The sequence below is a fragment of the Salvelinus namaycush genome, chromosome 4 (assembly GCF_016432855.1).
Source record: "Salvelinus namaycush isolate Seneca chromosome 4, SaNama_1.0, whole genome shotgun sequence".
NCBI classification, from domain to species: domain Eukaryota; kingdom Metazoa; phylum Chordata; class Actinopteri; order Salmoniformes; family Salmonidae; genus Salvelinus; species Salvelinus namaycush.
This window is the reverse complement of record NC_052310.1, coordinates 49,793,343-49,816,472: the sequence shown is the minus strand read 5'-3', so window position 1 is coordinate 49,816,472 and position 23,130 is coordinate 49,793,343. Positions and strand designations below refer to the sequence as shown.

General features: G+C 41.0%; 2 protein-coding genes across 2 annotated transcripts; both read right to left on the bottom strand.

The window, feature by feature from the left end:
* Window positions 1–1,553: 1,553 nt before the first annotated feature.
* LOC120046591 (2-aminoethanethiol dioxygenase-like) lies at window positions 1,554–4,350 on the bottom strand. Its single transcript, XM_038991957.1, has one exon. It carries the CDS (start codon window positions 4,064–4,066, stop codon window positions 3,314–3,316), a length of 753 nt encoding a protein of 250 aa, XP_038847885.1. The 5' UTR covers window positions 4,067–4,350; the 3' UTR covers window positions 1,554–3,313.
* Window positions 4,351–17,060: 12,710 nt separating this feature from the next.
* On the bottom strand, window positions 17,061–22,478 carry znf365 (zinc finger protein 365). The gene is made up of 5 exons (XM_038990563.1): window positions 22,009–22,478; window positions 20,438–21,214; window positions 20,004–20,175; window positions 19,591–19,634; window positions 17,061–19,271 (listed from the first exon to the last, which is right to left on the bottom strand). The coding sequence occupies exons 1-5, from the start codon at window positions 22,029–22,031 to the stop codon at window positions 19,091–19,093; spliced, it is 1,197 nt and encodes a 398-aa protein (XP_038846491.1). The 5' UTR covers window positions 22,032–22,478; the 3' UTR covers window positions 17,061–19,090.
* Between the last annotated feature and the right edge of the window lie 652 nt (window positions 22,479–23,130).

Genomic DNA, 23,130 nt, shown 5'->3' with positions numbered 1-23,130 from the left:
AGGAGTGCAATGACCAATATCATAGAGCCTAGAGGTCTGTTCTGTTCTGCTGAATATCATCCCCGTTCTGAGAGTGGGGGCTTGACTCCCATGTGTGCAAAAACTGGAAGCTTTGTACAGTGTCTGTCAAGAGAGACAATTAACTGAATTGATTAACCTGCTGTTTGATAACTTTTTTAAATCTCCTGTTACTTGTTGGATAAAGATGACAGAGTAACAAACAATTGATGCCACTTAGCCTCTCAGCTGTAAGATCATTACAGAAGGTAACAAAGTAGAAAAATGTTGATACTTTTATTGTATGTGTTTTTTACACACTGAGTATTGATATTTAACTGACTTGATGCTTCTTACAATAATGTGTTGTAGAATATGTATTTTTGTCTTATTTTGGTCCTTTGAAAGTAGGCTATAGGCTATTGAATATAAACTCAGCAAAAAACAACAACATCCTTTCACTGTCAAATGCGTTTATTTTCAGCAAACTTAACATGTGTAAATATTTGTATGAATATAAACAAGATTCAAAAACTGAGACATAAACTGAACAAGTTCCACAGACATGTGACTAACAGAAATGGAAAAATGTGTCCCTGAACAAAGGGGGGGTCACAAAGGGGGGATAACAGTCAGTATCTGGTGTGGCCCAAAGCTGCATTAAGTACTGCAGGGCATCTCCTCATGGACTGCACCAGATTTGCCAGTTGTTGCTGTGAGATGTTACCCCGCTCCTCCACCAAGGCGCCTGCAAGTTCCCGGACATTTCTGGGGGGAATGGCCCTAGCCCTCACCCTTCGATCCAACAGGTCCAAGACGTGCTCAATGAGATTGAGATCCGGGCTCTTCGCTGGCCATGGCAGAACACTGACATTCCTGTCTTGCAGGAAATCACGCACAGAATGAGTAGTATGGCTGGTGGCATTGTCATGCTGGAGGGTCATGTCAGGATGAGCCTGCAGGAAGGGTACCACATGAGGGAGGAGGATGTCATTGCAGCGTTGAGATAGCTCGTTGTCATTGCAGGCAGTCCGATGATGCTGTGACACACTGCCCCAGACCATGACGGACCCTCCACCTCCAAATCGATCCCGCTCCAGACTACGCTCATTCCTTCAACGATAAACGCGAATCTGACCATCACCCCTGGTGAGACAAAACCGCGACTCGTCAAATAGCACTTTTTGCCAGTCCTGTCTGGTCCAGCGACGGTGGGTTTGTTCCCATAGGTGACGTTGTTGCCGGTGATGTCTGGTGAGGACCTGCCTTACAACAGGCCTACAAGCCCTCAGTCCAGCCTCTCTCAGCCTATTGCGGACAGTCTGAGCACTGATGGAGGGATTGTGCGTTACTGGTGTAACTCGGGCAGTTGTTGTTGCCATCCTGTACCTGTCCCGCAGGTGTGATGTTCGGATGTACCGATCCTGTGCAGGTGTTGTTACACGTGGTCTGCCACTGCGAGGACGATCAGCTGTCCGTCCTGTCTCCCTGTAGCGCTATCTTAGGCGTCTCACAGTACGGACATTGCAATTTATTGCCCTGGCCACATCTGCAGTCCTCATGCCTTCGTGCAGCATGCCTAAGGCACGTTCACACAGATGAGCAGGGATCCTGGGCATCTTTCTTTTGGTGTTTTTCAGTCAGTAGAAAGGCCTTTTTAGTGTCCTATGTTTTCATAAATGTGACCTTAATGGCCTACCGTATGTAAGCTGTTAGTGTCTTAATGACCATTCCACAGGTGCATGTTCATTAATTGTTTATGGTTCATTGAACAAGCATGGGAAACAGGGTTTAAACCCTTTACAATGAAGATCTGTGAAGTTATTTCGATTTTAAGAATTATCTTTGAAAGACAGGGTCCTGAAATAGGGACGTTTCTTTTTTTGTTTAGGTCAAGGGAGTTTAGGTCAAGGGAGGCCTATGCTGTATACAGTATTCTACTAGTCACATTGTCCTTCTCAGGTAATACTCAGTATGTCCACAAGAGGCCCCTAAGCCGCAAGCAATGAACTCAATAGCGCTCTGCCAAATATGAGCTAAATTCCCAAATTGATGAAGCAAGCAAAGTTATTATGGAGATTAAGTTTAATTTGTGAAGCTCGATTAACTAAGCAATGTTTAAGATAATTATTCAGTAACCCATGACCCATGGGACTATCTCAAAGAATGTAGTTTGATCCAATCAAAACATACCTATAGTAAATGATGACTTTTGTCATTTGTAAAGTCTGATTAATCAGGCTGTAATACACAATTGGTATATACAACCTGAAAGTAATGCCTTCAAAATCATGTAAATGTTTCATACAAGCCAGAATGTTTAATAAAATTACATTTAAACTTACTCTACCGCTTGTCTGTTAGGTTTGTCTTTCAGTTGCTTAACCAATCTTTTTAGAGAGCCAGTTGGTATATGGTTCGGTTTGGCATAGAGGTAAAGTTAGGCAATGAAAATTGTATATTATGAATCAGGGGAGGATGGAGGACATTGCACACTATATTTTTGTTGTTGTTGAAGGCTTGAAATCTGAATATAAATAAATACAAATCTCACAAAGGTGTGGAAATTCTCCATCCTCCCGATTCAGAATATAATTTTCATTATCATGGCATGCTTGGTTCAACAGCTATTGACTAAATAAAATGGAAAATCCAATATAAACTATTTTTATATCAGTGCCTGGAACTGAACAATATACCTTCCAGCTCTTTAACAAGTTGGGTAAACATTGGATATTTTGTCTCAAATTTAGAGCAGCCGAATAATAAACCGCACAGACAACTGGTAGAGTAATTTTAAATGTTATTTGATTCAACATTCTGGCTTGTAAGGAACACTTACACGATTCTTCAGGCATTAGTTTCAGGCTGTATATACCAATTAATTGTGTATTACAGCCAACCCCATTTAGTGAATTCTTGAATCCCTCACGATTTTCTTCTTAGAAATGTTATGTTTTATGTATAGTTTCAGTTAATTTCAAGACATGATAAGCTTGGTGTCATTTCAAATACATTAGAGATGATGTACAAAGATCACAATTTATCAACTGAGTAACTACTTTCATTACAGGCTAAATGCATAGTGACTGGCCAACCCCCAAACTGAAGAGACGATTGTGAGCATTTGTCCAACTTTAGTATAAGTGCTTTTAGTTCACACAACATGTTCTCCCATTACACACCACAGTGACAGTGATATCCATTCCATAATAATCCATCATTGTAGGAATTATGACCATCATACATTTATACCATGTTGTGACACAGCCCTGAGAATCAATGGTTCACATCAATTCAGCGTTCATAGTGCGCTTCAGATGTTGACTTCAGGGCCGGGGTAAGGTTCACCACCACACCAAAAATCAGAAGGTTGCGGTACTTCCATGAGCCAAACTTCTTTTTGCCCCTGAGCCTCAGCCTTTTTGTCCTCCGAGTCAGACTCCAGAACTTTGTAATAATGACAGTCTCTACCGTCATTTGGATCATATGGTGGTGCCAGAATATCGAGGAAAGCAGTGGGTCCATCGACTGCGTCGATTTGATGAAGGTTGTCTCGGTCAGGGGTCAAAATACACGGGCCACTCTCTTCTGTAAACTCCCCGACCGACCGGAGTATTGACATCCTCAGCGCATCTCTCTGGAAAGGTAGCAGGGGAGGCTTGAATTGCGTGTCACTGGCCACGTTAGTTGATTTGTCCAACCTGTCAAAACAGGTGATCCTGACCTTGCCATACATAACTTTTAACATGCCGTACATTCCCGGGTGGTCGTGCAAGGGGATGGAAGCACCGCTCTTCAGCAGAAACACCCCCATGCTGAATTGGTCTGTCTCGCATATGTGCATGTATGTGACCGGGGGGTTGTGTGGCAGTGGTGTAGACGCGCAGTCAACTTTCCTTGGAGCAATCTTCAGATCCGCAGCTCTGATTTCGGTCATGAGGGTTTGGAGTTTACCTTGATTATCCAAAAACGCTTTATCACCTACTAAAGATGGGTTTCTAAAAGTTACAAGCGCCTGTCTACCAATTTTCTGAACGAGGGAGGTCATGTTGTCGCGAGGCATCATAAAGCCCGTGAAGTACTGTCCTGTAATTCCACACTAGTCTCGCGCTTGCTAGCTGGCGTTTAGCAGGCTGGGCTCCAAGCACAGCTGCCGTTGATCCTGCCTGTCCCTCTCTCGGTGAGAATGATTGATTACACCCGGTGAAATATATATTCCAACTTCACATAAAAATAGAAAGTCGAATACAATTTTAAATGAGGGATACTCTGTATGACAGAACAGCAAATTTCTCTCCAACTCCCCATTTACGGATATCTTTCACACACGTCCGCAAAGGATAACGCTTCAGTTCGTGACGCGGGGCATTGTGGGAAATGTGGTTTAATAATGTACTATTGGTATTTATCTTCACCCAAACACATCGTTATTAGATAAAAATATAATGCATATGAAATGTGTATGATATTTGTTATGATACTATGTTCAAATACAAGTCTTACATTTCATATCATTGTGAGAGATGATAAACGTATTTACTTATGTACTACAATAACCAAAATACCATTCCTCACCTCCTTAAAGGGGAACAGCAGTGAGGTTGTTGACCTTTTCATACTTGAGTCTACTGATTCTGGACAATACAGAGCGCTGCAGTGTAGTATGAGTAGGCCTACCAATATAAGACTAAACTCGTTTATTATTCTATCAATTGAAAAAGCAGAGCAGCATTAGGTTTGAAATAATGGCAGGACTTTGAAAGAATGGTAGAATTTTCTCTGAAACATAAGAGGGTCTATCAATCTCACCGAGCAGCAAGCCCAATGCACATTTTAATTTGAGTAATTTAGCAGACACTGTTATCCAGAGCAACAAGAGTTAAGTGCCTTGCTCATGGGCACAACTACAGATTTTTCACTGAGTCAGCTCAATGATTGGAACCAGCAACCTTTTGGTTACGCTCTAAACGCACTTAACCACTAGGCTACCTGCCATCTCAATGTGTTACGGCAGCCTAATTTCCTTTAACAATTTGGCCACCAAAAAATAATTAATGAATCATGTGTGACCTGTCATATGGAAGCTATTTAGCATGTTATCTAAAAAGAGTGACGGATGGTTCCACATTTGGTAATCATTCCTCATCAGGTTGTTTTTCTGTTATTTTTTCCCCACAATTCTCCATCATCACACACACACACAAAAACACACACACACACACACACAAAGGATACACTCGTGCAGGAAATGACACTAACTCCCCCGTCCATTCCTTTGTTCCTCTTATTCTTGGCTCCCGGTAAAGTGTATTTCTGCTACAGATCATTTGAGGCATAGCCTAACCACATTTATAAATGTGTTTTGCAAACTTGATTAATTAGGTGGGTTCATGTGAGATACAACTGGATGGAAGCAGGTGGAAACTCTGGAGCTGAATTGAAAGTAAAGCTTAGCAAGAAGCATAGCTAAAGCAAGAGGACTCTGTCCTGCCTCCTTAATTCTATTGTGGTGCTTCTGTCGAAACAAAACAAACAAGATTTTTATCTGCAAGAAGCTGTTTATTTGTGGCCTTGTTTCACCAGCAAACCCCACAAACCACTTGTATATTTATCACTGTGTCTTAGAAATTCCTCGAGAGCAGCAGTAGTATTGTCAACGTCGTGTGTATAGGTGGCAGGGAAGTCAGGCACAGGAGAGTTAAACGAAGTGTAAATGGAGACTTTTAATAAATGTCCACATAACATGCTCCAAACACGAAAATATACATACATAAAATAAACATGGGTACGAGGACCCGTCGCGCACCTATACACCAAGAATCAACACTTGACATAAAACAATCTCTGACAAACACATGAGGGGAAACAGAGGGTTAAATACACAACAGGTAATGAATGGGATTGACAACAGGTGTGTGGGAAGACAAGACAAAACCAATGGAAAATGAAAAATGGATCGATGATGGCTAGAAGGCCGGTGACGTCGACCGCCGAACACCGCCCGGACAAGGAGAGGCAACGACTTCGGCAGAAGTCGTGACAAGTATCTTTCAAAACATCATTGAGTTTGTATGCTGCTGGGCCTGCAATGAGCTGTAGAGCACTCCTCCATTACTCAGGGAGTCAGCTTGATTTCTTGTGAAACAGCAGTATGGTAATAGGGCATTGTTGCAGTTAAATTACATAGAAATATTTTGGGTTTGATCTTAAACGGATATCCACTGTGCTTTGGAGTTAGGCAAGACAAGCCTATTTCTCCCCCCAAATTCTTCACATCAAATGCTACGCATGGCCAGTAAACAGGATTTATGTTTTCCAGAATCACTCTCAAGGTCATGATGGATATAATGTGCTTAGAGTTGTCGGGTCTCTCAACCCAGAGTCATTGTGTGCTCTCCCGACACTCCGCTGGGTATTTGCAGGAAGCAAGGCTGTTGTACAGTCCCCCCACATGCTATCTTATCCCTAGGGATCCATAAGGAGTGGCTAACGGCTAGCTAACACAGTCTCTTTTTTTATAAACTTCTGCTTATAGCCACAATCTTTATTACTAAACAATTGGTCCTCCCAACTAGAGTAACATCGGTTTTCTGTCTCCTGTCACCACACTTTATACGGAGTGTATCAATTGTAGATATACCAAATTAAAAACAACTAATTGATAACAAAATATTCTAGGGTAAAGGGTGCCAAAATGTTGCATGCATATCATTCTGTCAACAGAGAAACATAAAAAAAAAGTCATATTTGGCATCACTGATGTCGTTTCAAGTCTAAGAATCTAGCCCACTGGTTTCATAAAGCCACTTAATGTATTTACACAGCTTCCAAGGAAAACAAAGGTTCTGGCTGGAGCCTTTGAGTCAAGCTGGCCTTTCAGGGATAAAAAGAGGAAGAGGGATAGAGAGAGGGTGGCGGGGAGAAGAGTGAGCTTAGGCATTGGCTTGCAAGTGCAGGGCCTCATGGCCCCCATCCACTAACAGCCCATCCTCTCTGCTTGTTTCCTATCGACATAGGGTCCCTGCACTGTGAACAGGGGACTCAGAGGACTTGGGATCTGTTGATAATGGGCCCTGTTTCTCCTTTGAGTAGTTTATTATCTCTGGCAGAGGAATCTTCAAACATTCTCTCTGGCCAGGCCTGGGCCCACAGACTTCATATGCTAGATTTCATATTGTCAGTTTGAGTTTGTGGTGCTGGGTGAAAAGTTATGATTTAACAGATATTTAATATCTTAACCAAGGTGGCTTTATGAATGCTATATTCAAGGAGCCATACAGTATAGATAAAATGATCAATACAGAGCCAAAGAGATACTGATTTAAATAGTTATGTGGCTGGGCACCCAAATTCAGGTCAACCTGTTGAGAATTGTTTATCTTCTCAAGGAAAGATAAAACATGCTACATGCCGTATTATTACATTGTAATGAAGCTTTGTGAATCATAATGTATGATGAGGTGTTGTCTATATCAAAGATGAGGATTCTAAAGCAGAGTGGAGGATGTTTGGATTATCACTTCCAAATGGACTACAAGAGTCGCAGGGGAGACGGGACATGTACACAATTCAAGTCCCTGTAGAATGTATAAAGCAGAGTAGAGTTGATGTCAACAGCAGGCATATGGTATACAAGACTGTAAAGGTCCAGTGATAAATGGTCATATAATATGGCACCACACAATCAACTTACTTTTGTCAAGCAATCTGCAGAAACATAACCTATTTATATCTTATTCCTGTCAATCAACATTATTTATCATTGGGAATGTTAGTTACAGTTAGCCAATGTGTTGGTACATCATTTGTGTGTGTGGTGTGTGTGTGTATGTGTGTGTGGGAGAGGGGGGGGGGGGGGGGGCATTATACAAAAATTTGCATTGTGGCATCACTGGTGTTTGGTAAATAATCAGCCACCCGATGCATAGGGAAATATTGACATCAGCCAAGAAGCAACTGCATCCATGATGCAACAATTAACAAATGTCCACATCCTTTTAATGATAACACAGTGCCATTATTGCTCGTCTCTACAAGATCAGTGTTGTGTATTTTGTTGAGAATCAACCTGTTTTGAGATGTCATTTTCCAAACAGTAGATTTTAATGAGAAATGCAGTGTGGAAGTCTAGGATGATAATATCATTAATTTATTCTACAGCAAGCCTACAGCAATCCACACAGATTTGAAAGATCTCACTCTAAACTTCCTGCCTGGACAATTGCAAACTTTCTTTATCTTTAACATGATCCATCCTAGGGCTGACCCCATTTAGTCGACTGGTCGATTGTTTGGTCAATAGGCTGTTGGTCGACCGATCATTTTTTAATTGAGCAGTTGCAAAAAAATAAAAGTTTTATGGCACATCTTGATTGACGTCTGTCTCAGTGGACTAATCCATTGCGGAGGCCACGGGGATGGCACACCATTATCACCAGTAGTATATTTACTGTTAATTCACATAATTTCTCATCTACAATGTTTGTTTGGCTGCCATAATTTCTGTTATTAATGAATTCAATATGTTATTATTACAATGTTTTACAGTTCTTATTGTCGGAGTGGACACGTTGTTTGCAGAGCTCACAACCTAGGCTACACTTGTGCGAAACAAGTTTGGGTTTATGTCATTCCATTTACGAGTTGTCAATTTATTAATTGTGTTTTATTTGGAGCGGTCATGTCAATGTTGAGTAAGGAGGCACACCTGATTATGCATAGAAGTAGGTCTAGGCTTCCTGGCCTGCGCGCAATTGTAGGCTTATAAATGTGCCCATTTGGGGATCTGATAGTATTTCTGATTGTCTTAACTCAACACCACTAATGAGCTGTGGAGCTTCTCAAAGTCATTTTTTCCTTCACCTCAAACAAATCAAATCAAACAGCAAGTAAACAAAGTCTGTTTTTACATCCATTGAGAACGACAATCGTTCCTCAATGTAGCCTATTTGAAAATAACCACTTGGCATGAAAGGAAATAAAATGTAATGCTCTGATCCGGTGGAAACATCATAAAATAGGCCTACCTGATTACTTCTTATCCCTTGCGCAAATACAGCTGTGTCTGTCCAGAGCTCACCTGCAGCAGAAAACTGCTGTTTCCTGCTGGTCCAGAATATTTTATACAATGTTGTAAGTTTGTTAGCACAAGCTTTGGGCTGCACCAAGTTGATAGTTGATACAATGTTTCAAGTTTCTTGCAGATAGGCCATGAGTAACCAATGTGATTAATTTTTATCTGGATATTTTCTACCTGCAGGCTGCAATGTTTTTATTTGTTGGCTTTATGTAGGCTATATTGACTAGTTGGCGATGGCAATAGAAGTTACTTTTAGATTTGTATAATTTTCATTTAGATATCATTTTTATTAATCGCATGACAATGATTTTGAGATATGAAGACTTGATTATAAAATAAAAATGTGCATATGAAAATCATAACTGGCACACAGATCGGTAGAAATTGTAAGATAAATTGGCACTCCAAATGGAAAATGTTTGCCAACCCCTGATGTAGCCCATTACCGGCAACTTCGGGAGCATAATGGCAGAATCTGTGAAGGCCAGCAGCAGGTGGCAGCGAGAGGAGGATCAGGAACAGGTTATTGTCTTCCAGTTAGGCTATCTTGATTTCTAGCTCCCTCTTGAGTCAATTGTGTGTTTTAATTATTGAATCACGGTGTGCTTAAAGCATCAGACAAGCTCAGTAGCCTACATATAGTTGATTTTATTAAAACACATAGGGTGTTTCTATATATGGAAAAATAAACTTTTTAAAATCGAATTGGTCGGACTCTTGGTCGACCAAGATTTTTTTTTAGTCGGGACAGCCCTAATCCATCCACAACACTTTTGTTAATTATGAGATGTTTGAACTTGGCAACCTTTGCTCCCCAGAGGTACAAGGCAGCCCCTCATAAGAGTCTCATTCAAAATGCAGTTTTGTGAATGGATCAACAATTATACAGAATTCAAGGGTACATTTGGAGACAGTGTCGACAGAGATGAATCAAATAGCAAAAGTTTACAAAGGACTTGTCTACCATGCATCCTGTCTGACTATGTTCTGGCAATGTTGGCAGTATTGCAATAACAGTGCAACAACTACAGTGCATGTTGTATTATTTTATGGGGGATGGATGTATATTTTTCATATATATATATATATATTTTTACAGTCAGCAACACTTTATTTGGATAGTCTGTAGAGCATCTAGATGGACTATCGGTAACATTTCAACTACACTTAACAAAAATATAAATGCAACATGTAAAGTGTTGGTCCCATGTTTCATGAGCTGAAATAAAAGATCCCAGAAATGTTCCTATACACACAAAAAACTTATTTCTGTTTACATCCCTGTTCGTGAGCATTTCTTCTTTGCCAAGATAATGAATCCACCTGACAGTTGTGGCATATCAAGAAACTGATTAAACAGCATGATCATTACACAGGTGCATCTTGTGCTGGGGACAATTAAAGGCCCATCTAAAATGTGCAGTTTTGTCACACAACACAATGCCACAGATGTCTAAAGTTTTGAGGGAGCGTGCAATTGGCATGCTGACTGCAGGAATGTCCACCAGAGATATTGCCAGAGAATTTAATGTTAATTTGGCAGTACATCCAACCGGCCTCACGACTGCAGACCGCGTGTAACCACACCATCCCAGAACCTCCACCATCCCAGGACCTCCACATCCAGCTTCTTCACCTGCGTGATCGTCTGAGACCAGCCACCCGTACAGCTGATGAAACTGTGGGTTTACACAACCTAAGAATTTCTACACAAACTGCCAGTAACTATCTCAGGGAAGCTTATCTGCATGCTAGTCATCCTCATCAGGGTCTTGACCTGATTGCAGTTCGGCGTCGTAACTGACTTCAGTGGGCAAATGCTCACCTTCAATGGGCACTGGAGAAGTGTGCTCTTCAAAGATGAATCCCGGTTTCAATTATACCTGGCAGATGATGGTATGATTTGATTCATTAGGATCCCCATTAGCTGACGCCAATGGCGACAGCTAGTCTTTCTGGTGTCTGACGCATAACAAAAAAGACATTAGTCAAAAGGCAATTTACATACATTTAAAAACATTAACATGTAGTGTGTGTGTGTGCTTCTATCAGTTACACATACATGTCAGTACATACACACAACAAGTAGGTGTATGGCGTCGTGTGGCGAGCGGTTTGCTGATGTCAACGTTGTGAACAGAGTGCCCCATGGTGGAGGTGGGGTTAAGGTATGGACAGGCATAAGCTACGGACAATGAACACAATTGCATTTTATCGATAGCAATTTGAATGCACATAGATACGGTAACGAGATCTTGAGGCCCATTGTCATGCCTTTTATTCACCGCTATCACCTCATGTTTCAACATGATAATGCACAGCCCCATGTCTTAAAGATCTGTACACAATTCCTGGAAGCTGAAAAAATCCCAGTTCTTCCATGGCCTGCATACTCAGACATGCTACCCATTGAGCACGTTTGGGATGCTCTGGATTGACGTGTACAACAGCGTGTTCCACTTCCCGACAATATCCAGCAACTTCGCACAGCCATCGAAAAGGAGTGGGATAACATTCCATAGGCCACAATCAACAGCCTGATTAACTCTATAGCGAAAGAGATGTGGCGCGCTGCATGAGGCGCGCTGGTGGTCACACCAGATAGACAGATTTTCTGATCCACACCCATACCTTCACAAAGAAAGATGCATATCTGTACTCCCAGTCATGTAAAATCCATATATTAAGGCCTAATGAAATAATTTCAGACTGATTTCCTTACATGAACTGTAACTCAGTAAAATCTTTGAAATTGTTGCATGTTGTTTATATTTTTTGTTCAGTGTAACTATCTCTAACCCTAAACCTAACCCTTACCCTAACTATTATTATAAACCTACTCCTAGCAAGCAGTTGCTTATCAACAGATGGTCATACTATCAACAAACTATATAGAGCATCTACAGATGGAAAATCCGGTCTATCCAAATAGTGACACATTATTATAACTGTAGCAGGGGAGACACTGAGTGGCCATCAGTGAGTATTGCACTTTTCTGTGGCACGTGTGTGTTATAGGCTACAGTATTATATATTCCCAAATAAGTTCTGATAAATTGACATCAAGGTCTAACACATTAATTTCATGTTTTTAATTAATTATTAAATAAGTTAGTGACCACTCACTACCTTTGGTCAAGTAGTGGTTGACCAAAGCTCCAACTACTCACAGGATATGAAAGGGCACTAGATAAAGGGCTGACGTCAAATGAACAGAACTGTGACGCACTGTTAGTGAGATGAGAGCAACCCATTCATTCTCAAAAAGACAAGCCTGTCCTCTCCATTGTCAACCCTACTCACAAATATGCATGACAGATTAAGGATTTTAATGTCCACTATACACATCTGTGAATAATCAAACTTTAAGTTAAGTACTTCACTGATGTAGAGTAATATGGTGTTTGAAGTACAGTAGGAAGTAGCTTAATATACAACCATCAATAATGCTCGAGTCTCTAAATGTCACAAAAGATGACTGAAAAGACAGCAATAAATACACACTACAAAAACAACAAAATACTGTTGTTCTCTCCATGCACATAGGTTATTATTTTCACATCAGGAATATCAATAATAAAACAAAAAATTAGATTTTTTGTATTTTGTTCTTTACTCTTCATGTCACACAGGCCAGCAAGTTTAAACAAAAGTAGTATAATTGTTCACAGTATTGCATTTTGCACAGTGTTATACAGACTACAGTGTTTCAAGTGAAGGCACAAAACAAGAGGTTATTCTTGCAAATAAACCCCACCTACAAACATAAACCAGGGAGACTAAACTTGTAGATATAAGAGTAACACATAATTAAACTAACTTTATCTCTGGTCACATCAACACCTTAATCCTCCTCTCTCTTTCTGATTGTCCAGTGTTAACAACGTCCTGATGAAACCCATAAGCCCCAAAGTGCTCTTTTGCTCAATTATGCAACTCTGATACCATTAAAATATACCTCGCTCCGCTACAAAACTACAAGTTACATCATTTTAACACGTATTTGCTATATAAAAGGAGCATGCTCTCACAAAAGCTATGCACCTCATGCATCTAAGTCCAATTACTTTCACAATGCAAAGACAGACAAAGGTAGTGAACTGAATACCTGCGACAAAAACGTACTTGAAGCACACACATAAAATCATTAAAATCTGATTCAAAGTACTGTATAAGCATTCCGTTAACCACTTTTGGTAACAGGGCCCTCTATGCATTGTACAGTCGTGGCCAAAAGTTGAGAATGACCCAAATATTAATTTCCACCAAGTTTGCTGCTTCAGTGTCTTTAGATATTTTTGTCAGATGTTACTATGGAATACTGAAGTATAACTACAAGCATTTCATAAGTGTCAAAGGCTTTTATTGACAATTACACAAAGTTGATGCAAAGAGTGAATATTTGCAGTGTTGACCCTTCTTTTTTAAGACCTCTGCAATCCGCCCTGGCATGCTGTCAATTAACTTCTGGGCCACATCCTGACTGATGGCAGCCCATTCTTGCATAATCAATGCTTGGAGTTTGTGGGTTTTTGTTTGTCCACCCGCCTCTTGAGGATTCACCAAAGTTCTCAATGGGATTAAGGTCTGGGGAATTTCCTGGCCATGGACCCAAAATATCGATGTTTTGTTCCCCGAGCCACTTTGTTATCACTTTTGCCTTATGGCAAGGTGCTCCATCATGCTGGAAAATGCATAATTCGTCACCAAACTGTTCCTGGATGGTTGGGAGAAGTTGATCTCGGAGGATGTGTTGGTACCATTCTTTATTCATGGCTGTGTTCTTAGGCAAAATTGTGAGTGAGCCCACTCCCTTGGCTGAGAAGCAACCCCACACATGGTTTCAGGATGCTTTACTGTTGGCATGACACAGGACTGATGGTAGCACTCACCTTGTCTTCTCCGGACAAGCTTTTTTTCCGGGTGCACCAAACAATCGGAAAGGGGATTCATCAGAGAAAATGACTTTACCCCAGTTCTCAGCAGTCCAATCCCTGTACCTTTTGCAGAATATCAGTCTGTCCCTGATGTTTTTCCTGGAGAGAAGTGACTTCTTTTGCTGCCCTTCTTGACACCAGGCCATCCTCCAAAAGTCTTCGCCTCACTGTGCGTGCAGATGCACTCACACCTGCCTGCTGCCATTCCTGAGCAAGCTCTGTACTGGTGGTGCCCCGATGCCGCAGCTGAATCAACTTTAGGAGATGGTCCTGGCGCTTGCTGGACTATCTTGGGCGCCCTGAAGCCTTCTTCACAACAATTGAACCGCTCTCCTTGAAGTTCTTGATGATCCGATAAATGGTTGATTTAGGTGCAATCTTACTGGCAGCAATATTCTTGCCTGTGAAACCCTTTTTGTGCAAAGCAATGATGACGGCACGTGTTTCCTTGCAGGTAAGCATGGTTGACAGAGGAAGAACAATGATTCCAAGCACCACCCTCCTTTTGAAGTTTCCAGTCTATTATTCGAACTCAATCAGCATGACAGAGTGATCTCCAGCCTTGTCCTCGTCAACACTCACACCTGTGTTAACGAGAGAATCACTGACATGATGTCAGCTGGTCCTTTTGTGGCAGGGCTGAAATGCAGTGGAAATATTTTTGGGGGATTCAGTTCATTTGCATGGCAAATTGCAATTCATTGCAATTCATCTGATCACTTCATAAAATTCTGGAGTATATGCAAATTGCCATCATACAAACTGAGGCAGCAGGCTTTGAAAATTAATATTTGTGTCATTCTCAAAACTTTTGGCCACAACTGTAGACAATTAACATATTAGGCTTTGATCTTGTCCCATCGACATCCCCATGATCCATGAAAACTTCCCGTGAGAAAGGCTGTCGTGTCACAGTTTATGAAATCATGAAATGTCAGAAAAATAACCAAATAAAAAGTTATACTTCGCCACAAAGCACAGTATTGTTCAACATTCAATATCAATGCCAGAAGAGGACTTGGTCTACATAAGGGTTGGTGACAATTCTATTTAAACTTCAGTCAATTCAGGAGTTCTGCTTTAGAAATCCAATTATTTTCCTGAATTTTAACTTGTAATTGACTTCAACCCTGGTCTATACAGCAGCACCATGTAAATAAATAACTATAAAAAGATTGGGTATATTCATGTGTTTGCTACATTGCCTTAATTTCATAAAACTACATTTCACTTTGAGACATACAGTAGCTCTATACAAAATATCAATCAACACCAATAACAAAACATACAATTACAACAAATACCAAAAGAGACATTTGTTTTATATTGATTTCCATTCGAATACATTCTCATGGTTTGATGGAGTGCATTGACTTGTAAACATAGATACAACATCACAGCAAATAAGGATGCACGATTTCATTCAAATTTACCCCCACGTTTCGCTACATTCACCTAGTTTCCATTTCTTTTTACCAGAGAAAGGATGACCCGTCACACATACATTTAAATGAAAGGACATATCTGTTATCTGTGCTTGTAGGCCTAGAAAAAAATTACGTGTTTTGGTTAAAAATCACGGGCCTTTGATTCAAAGTATGCATCTCTGTACATTAAAAAAGAGGAATGTGACATGGAACCTTAAAGCCCGTTATGAAATATGACATAGCAAGCATGATCAGCCTGTTCTTGATGACCACAGCTTCAGGCTATGTGCTTGACAGATACAGCTGCATGCTCAGGATACCAGAATGTTTTTATTTCATAGATTTCTATTGCAAATCACTACTGTTCCTCAGTTTTTGCAAAGCTAGGCCTACTGTATATGAATTGTTAATAATTAGATTACACTAGTATTATGATTATGTGCAGAAGCGCAATATAGACCTGTATACTAGGGCTGGAATAAAACACTTAACTTTGTATTAGCTGTTTTGCGCTCCTAGAGGCAGTGCAGTCAAATATATATATATATACACATAAGTTTGGGGTCACTTAGAAATGTCCTTACTTTTTAAAGAAAAGCAAATTTTTTGTCCATTAAAATAACATCAAATTGATCAGAAATACAGTGTAGACATTGTTAATGTTGTAAATGACTATTGTAGCTGGAAACGGCAGATTTTTAATGGAATATTTACATAGGCGTACAGAGGCCCATTATCAGCAACCATCACTCCTGTGTTCCAATGGCACATTTCCAATGGCACATTGTGTTAGCTAATCCAAGTTTATAATTTTAAAAAGGCTAATTGATCATTAGAAAACCCATTTGCAATTATGTTAACACAGCTGAAAACTGTTGTCCATATTAAAGAAGCAATAAGACTGGCCTTCTTTAGACTAGTTGAGTATCTGGAGCATCAGCATTTATGGGTTCGATTACATGCTCAAAATGGCCAGAAACAAAAAACTTTTTTTTGGGAAACTCGTCAGTCTATTCTTGTTCTATTCCATGCGAGAAATTGCCAAGAAACTGAAGATCTGGTACAACGCTGTGTACTACTCCCTGCACAGGACAGCGCAAACTGGCTATAACCAGAATAGAAAGAAGTGGGAGGCCCCGGTGCACAACTGAGCAAGAGGACAAGTACATTAGAGTGTCTAGCTTGAGAAACAGACGCCTCACAAGTCCTCAACTGGCAGCTTCATTAAATAGTACCCGCTAAACACCAGTCTCAACGTCAACAGTGAAAAGGCGACTCCGGGATGCTGGCCTTCTAGGCAGAGTTCCTCTGTCCAGTGTCTGTGTTCTTTTGCCCATCTTAATCTTTTATTTTTATTGGCCAGTCTGAGATATGGCTTTTTCTTTGCAACTCTGCCTAGAAGGCCAGCATCCCGGAGTTGCCTCTCCGACGTTGAGACTGGTGTTTTGCGGGTACTATCTAATGAAGCTGCCAGTTGAGGACTTGTGAGGCGTCTGTTTCTCAAAGTAGACACTCTAATGTACTTGTCCTCTTGCTCAGTTGTGCACCGGGGCCTTCCACTCCTCTTTCTATTCTGGTTTGAGCCAGTTTCCCCCCCCCCCCAGAGGAAGGTAGTATATCTCTCTCACACACACTACAAGGTTGGAATAATACTGTGAAAATTATGAAAGAGCTGTTTGAAAAGGTCGCATGAACTTTCAGCTCGTTTTGCATGGGTGGAGTTTGGCCTACCAGGCGGTATAAGTTAATAGACCAATAACAAAGAGTTTCAAACCTCTCTGCCAATAACATCTAGTTTTCAGGTTACATATCCCCTCCATTCGGCTTCTCTCATTAGGTCCTTCACTCAGACCAGACAGTTTAAGCAAAAGTCTTACTTATAAAATGGCTTTTTGCTCAGAAGCAATTTGTTTGTTTTTTACCATTTTAAATTGAAAACAATCACATTGACGTACTTAATTGTTACTGATAGATGATTTGATAGAGATAAAAAAACAGCTGCATTTGACCTTGAGTTTAAAGGACCCCCCCCCCCAAAGGTAGTTGCCGCCACTATATCGATGTAATCTCCTGTCCTAGAAAGGAAATACACGTTAGGTTCCTCCGAAGAATGACAAAATATATATATTTTTTTACTATGAACTATTTTTTAACTATTCAAAAGATTAGCCAGCTGGCTCTATGGCTGGTTCTGGACCTGGATTTGTCATAAGCAATGATTTATGGAAAACTTCGCCACAGACGGAAACCACTGGCCTATTTTTGACTTCATCATCTATTGTTATCTCCAAAGTTTTGTCATCTTCCATAAATTGCGTCCGCGAATCCACGATAGAAATAGTTAGAAAGACAAAGACGAAGCTCTGCTAATATATATAAATATGGAAAGATAGCTGATATGCGTTTTTCTTCATTGTAATAGACACGGTGTAACCTTTAGTAGGTACTTTAGGCTGCTAGCAGGCTTCAGTACAGCAAAGCCATGTCAGCCCATGCTCATAAAGTGAAGTGATTGGCTACAATGACTTTGCCCATGATCATGCACACCGCAAATGACATGAAACTATAAATTCCTTTAATTTTATTTTGCGGGTGCCTTTTCATTATCTGGATAGACAATTGTGGTTTTCTATGCTATTATCTCACGCAATTATACCATTTATAAAATGGTCCCATTTTAAATACAGACTAGCTAAAAAAAATATTTAAATAAAGTGAAAATGTACGAATTATCCAACGGATTATGATAGTTTTCTGGTATAAAAAAAAGTGGAGGTGTAAAAACGTTTGAACCCCCTATTTAAATTTGCTCAATGGCTCAGCCAGCCAATTGGACACAATACTGTTCGGCTCATCTCAGTCACAAAGAGGAATAACTTTCCAGCTGTTTCTGATTAATAAAAATAAAATATATGCTTTTATTGTCACATACACCAGATAGGTGCAGTGAAATGTGTTGTTTTACAGGGTCAGTCAAAGTAGTGCGGTGCCCCTGGAGCAAATTAGGGTAAAGTGCCTTGTTCAAGGGCACAGACAGGTTTTTCACCTGGCCGGCTCGGGTATTCTAACCAGCGACATTTTGGTTCTGGCCAACGCTCTAAACAATGCCATGCTGGTGGGTGGTAACATTCAAATAAAACCCAGCCCTGAAACATAGGCTGAAAATAATTTGTATGTCATATCACAGGAAGAAATACCACATTCACACAGATTTGCAAGAAGTGGGAAGTTTGGATTTGTCACTTAAAGCCCAAATATATAGTACTTTGACTAATATGATGACTTATTGACTTAAATTGTTGTGCAACATCTTGGGTAAGCTCTGGCCATCTTTCACCTCAAAAGTGGATTTCTACTGGTGTGGGAAGTTAACAATTCCATTATCTAGTTTAAAAAAAATTTGATCTACACCCATAAATAGTATGATTTAATACTAATTAAAACATCAATGACGATCAGAAATACATTTCCATCAAGTTACTACAGTACTTCCAAAATTGAAACTAGGACAGTAGCAACTTCTAGGACAGAATGGAGCAAAAACTAGCGTACACATGGCCATAAAGCATCCCCTGCTCAGTATTATCTATACATTCAGTAAATACATATCATATATACATTCATTTGTCGGGCCCTGGTCAGGTTACCTAGTCCTCAAATCCAGCTGATCTGCGGCGCTGGGTCCAGGCTTCATCCCTGCGATCAGGTCTGAAGTAGCCAGAGTTACCCACTCTCTCACTAGGGCCTTTGGGGAACGCCCGTCCTAACTGGGAGGGGTGCATTCTACCCTCCTGGGGACAGGACTGTGACAGCTGATAACCTGCTGACCTAGAATCAGGGGACAGTGCAACAAACCTCAGGCACAAAACCAATGCTTCAACAGGCAGCACGTAACGATGACAGACTCAGGATTAGTAGAGAAGATAAAACTCAGAATCATTACTAATGAATGAGGACACAGAATCTCATTTGCGACAAGGGATCCCTATGTATAATTTATATGTAACCATGTCCTAACCTTTGAAACTGGAAACTCAGCATTGTAATCAAAGTGAGACACTAAGGCACAGCCCAAAGCTCATGGGCCCAACTATGGAAAACGTAGATCATGTATATCAACAGTAAAAAATGAAGTTCACAAACTCGCCTGCTTTTGGTTATTCTATGAGGTCCATTTTCAGCTGTCTGGTGCTGCAGGGGAGATGAAAAGATGTCAGGTATTTATACTGTTTACACCAAAGCTCAAACGCTGATATTATCCAGTTCTGGAATGTTATCATGTTTCCCTTTTCTAGATAAATACGGAGGAAGAAAACATATCTGAATAGGCTTCTTCTCAACTCCACAACTGAATCTGGGAGGCCAGTTAAGATCAACAGTTCTCACGAGGGTTCAAATGTGTAACAATTATGATATTCTCTACTCTCTCCCTAACCGTCTTTCCGTTGACATCTAAAAAAAAAAGTAAGAGCAGCTGCCACAAAATACTTTGAAAAGGAATCTGTCATTGTAAACACATTGCTGTCAGTAGTAGGAAACAGGCTTGATATTGTACAGTACCATGTAATCGGTGTAGGTTGGTGGACTGGGTGAGCTCTGGTAGTACTCCAGTAGCCTCTCAGCCAGGGCGATGCGTTTGAGCAGGTTCTCAATGAAACGTTGGATCCGAACTTTACCACATATCTCATGCTGGGCTGCAGCCTCCAGAAAATTCTGAATGGTGATGACTTCTCTGAAAAAAAAGAAGAAAAAAAAAGAAACAAAACAGAGATACAAATTCAAGACTTGAGGGGGGAACAATGGGGGGAGTATCTAGTAACATGCTAAAGAATATTGCTACTGCAAAAATTACAGAAACTCCATTAGCAACAGCAACAATCTAAGGAGTTACCAGATTAGTGTACTGTCTGCCACTTGAGCTCATGATTATGATTTTAACTAACAATACCGTAAGGAAATGTTAAGACTGAGTTACTGACTCAGACACTACTCACTGTTCTCTCCTCTCCAGCTCGTACTCTGACTCGTTCAGCTGCTCCTTTAGTGTGGCGATCACCATCACGGCCATGTCCACCTGGTGGCTCAGCGCTCTCTCCCTCTCCTGTACCTCCTGCCTCTCCTGGGCCAGGTGCTGGGAGTGGGCACGCTCACACAGCAGCTCTGTGTCCGTCTGGGCCAGCTCCGTGCTGACTCTGTGCAGCCTCCTCTGCATGGTGCTGTCCGCTGCCAGCAGGACCTTGGCAAGCCTGCGCCGGACCGACACCTCCCCAGCACAGACACTCCACTCTGGGGACACCGCCTCAGGCTCGCTGCCTGGGTCTGGAGGGTTGTCAAATGGAAATGGGATATGATCTCTCCCAGGGCTGGACTTGTGAAATTTTAAATCATCTTTACGGGCCTCTTCTTCCTCTTCCTCAGTCTGTATCTCCTCCGCTGCCTGCGTCCCCACACTATGCGTACGACACCTCTCTATGCAGCTAGTGACCTCTCGTGTGTCACTCAGGGAGCGCACATGCAGGACTCTCTCTGGGTGAGAGTGCCCCCTGCGGGTCGGGAGGCTCAGCTCGTGCATGGTGTGGTAGTAGCTGTGGCTGTATTCCAGGTGGTCTCTCAAGGAGGCCAGGCTATGGAACCTCTCACGCTCCCCACACCGAGGGCACCTAAATGGGAGCTGGGAGTCCGCAGATGCCCCACAAGCCTGCCCATTCTCAGTGATGAGAGAGGTCCTCCTGGCGCATACCTTCGCCTGCATTTCACCTACAACCTGGAAGCTAAACACACAATGGTTACAGTCAGCTGATATATGACTGATGTACGTAATCCAAATACAGTAAACTTACGACAGCAGGTAGCCTAGTTGTTAGAGCATTGGACTAGTAACCGAAAGGTTGCAAGATCAAATCCCCAAGCTGACAAGGTAAAAATCTGAACAAGGCAGTTAACCCACTGTTCCTAGGCTGTCATTGAAAATAAGAATTTGTTCTTAACTGACTTGCCTAGTTAAATAAAGGTAAAATAAAAATAATAAAATGACAAGACTGATATCTCATGCATACATCACTCAGCTATATTACTGCAATTGAGTAATATTCAACAATAGGCTATTAAATCAAGCCTACATTTGTTTAAATCAAATCCAATTGGCTGTTTAATTTATTCAATCTGTCACCTAACTGACAACTAAGGTTGCAAAAGCCTACCTTCGTAAAACGAAGTGGCCTGCAGATCCTTATCAACAACCAGCCAACAATAGATGAATATGGCAATATGGTTGACGGCAGAATCATGTAAATACAATTAAAGTATTTAGCTAAGCGATGGCACATAAGGGCTCTCGATATTAACAGCTTGTCGTAAATGTAACAGGTCATTTTTAAAAGGCTTAACTATTAGCTAACGCTGGTAGAATTTCTTCCTACCCCATGCATGGCTCATCACTACTAACGTTAGCTAGCTAGTTAGCCAGGCTGCTGCTGCCAATACACAGCTCCATGGTGTTTTATATTACACCATGATCTATTTCGATTTACTGATGCAGGTAATCTCGCATAAATATATAGTTTACCTGTATTTGCATGATGATGTCATGCAAAAGAGCAAGAATTCCCCACACAGATTTCCTGCGTAGGGTTGTGAAAATGTTAGTCAGCTGAGAGCAATGAACACAGCCTCCCCTACTGTAGGCCTACCTGGGACTGGTTATGTATAAGCTAGTGACGATGAGCAACCAAATATCAATGGAATGTTGCTAATTCAGTAAAATAGCTACAATATCGCGTTTACTGACTACCAATTAGAACCAGAACAGTGCCTTCATTGGTCATTGTAATAAGCGTTGCACATGATGGCATAAATATTCTTCGCCGTCAAATACATTTTTGAATGGAATTTAAAATAGTCATCATTTCCAACTAAATTAATAAGAAATTATATGTTATTAACTGTCAGGCCGTTAAAATCGTATTTTTTTAATTGAACTCCACAATGTGCATCTCAGAGAGTGGTGAGGAGGAGTCTACCGTGTCCGGAAGCGACCCTTAATTTTCTGGATTCAGACAGTGCGGAAGAGGCAAAGGAAGTGGCCCAACTCGACAGAAAATCTGGCTCCCTCCAGCAGGTGGCGTTTTTTTTACCCCCCAAGGAAGGATAGAAGTTTCGTAACGCTTTAGGTTGTTACAAGTGTACTGATATGAGTAGGACACGTGACTTCCCGGCAACTTTGAGAACAAACACTTTGGCTGCATTCCAAACACACACACTGGCTGCGTTTCAAACTCATAAAAGACACACCCTCGATTTATGCCCTTGGGGCAATCCCCGTCACCAACTTGGACGTTGGTCCTAACGATAAACCAAACAAGGGAAGTTCGCAATGTAAGTCCTTCAGCCCTTGGTTTTGATTGAGTTTGCAATTATATTCACTTCGGGCCAGAAACACCCCATAATTAAATTCTAGATTATTGTACACCCGCTAAGAAAAGACCGCCAAAATGTAAAACCTCAACATACAAGTGTAAGTAAAAACGAATGTAAATTAGTTAGAAATTGTGCTACTAATAACCATGACGCACAAACACGCCTCGTAAAAGTAATGAAGTTTTTGTTTGGTTAACTTTTGGAAATTGTAGAAATAAAACATTTTCCTTCAGAAGTTCCAGCTAGGCAGGTTAACGTTAGATAGCTAATG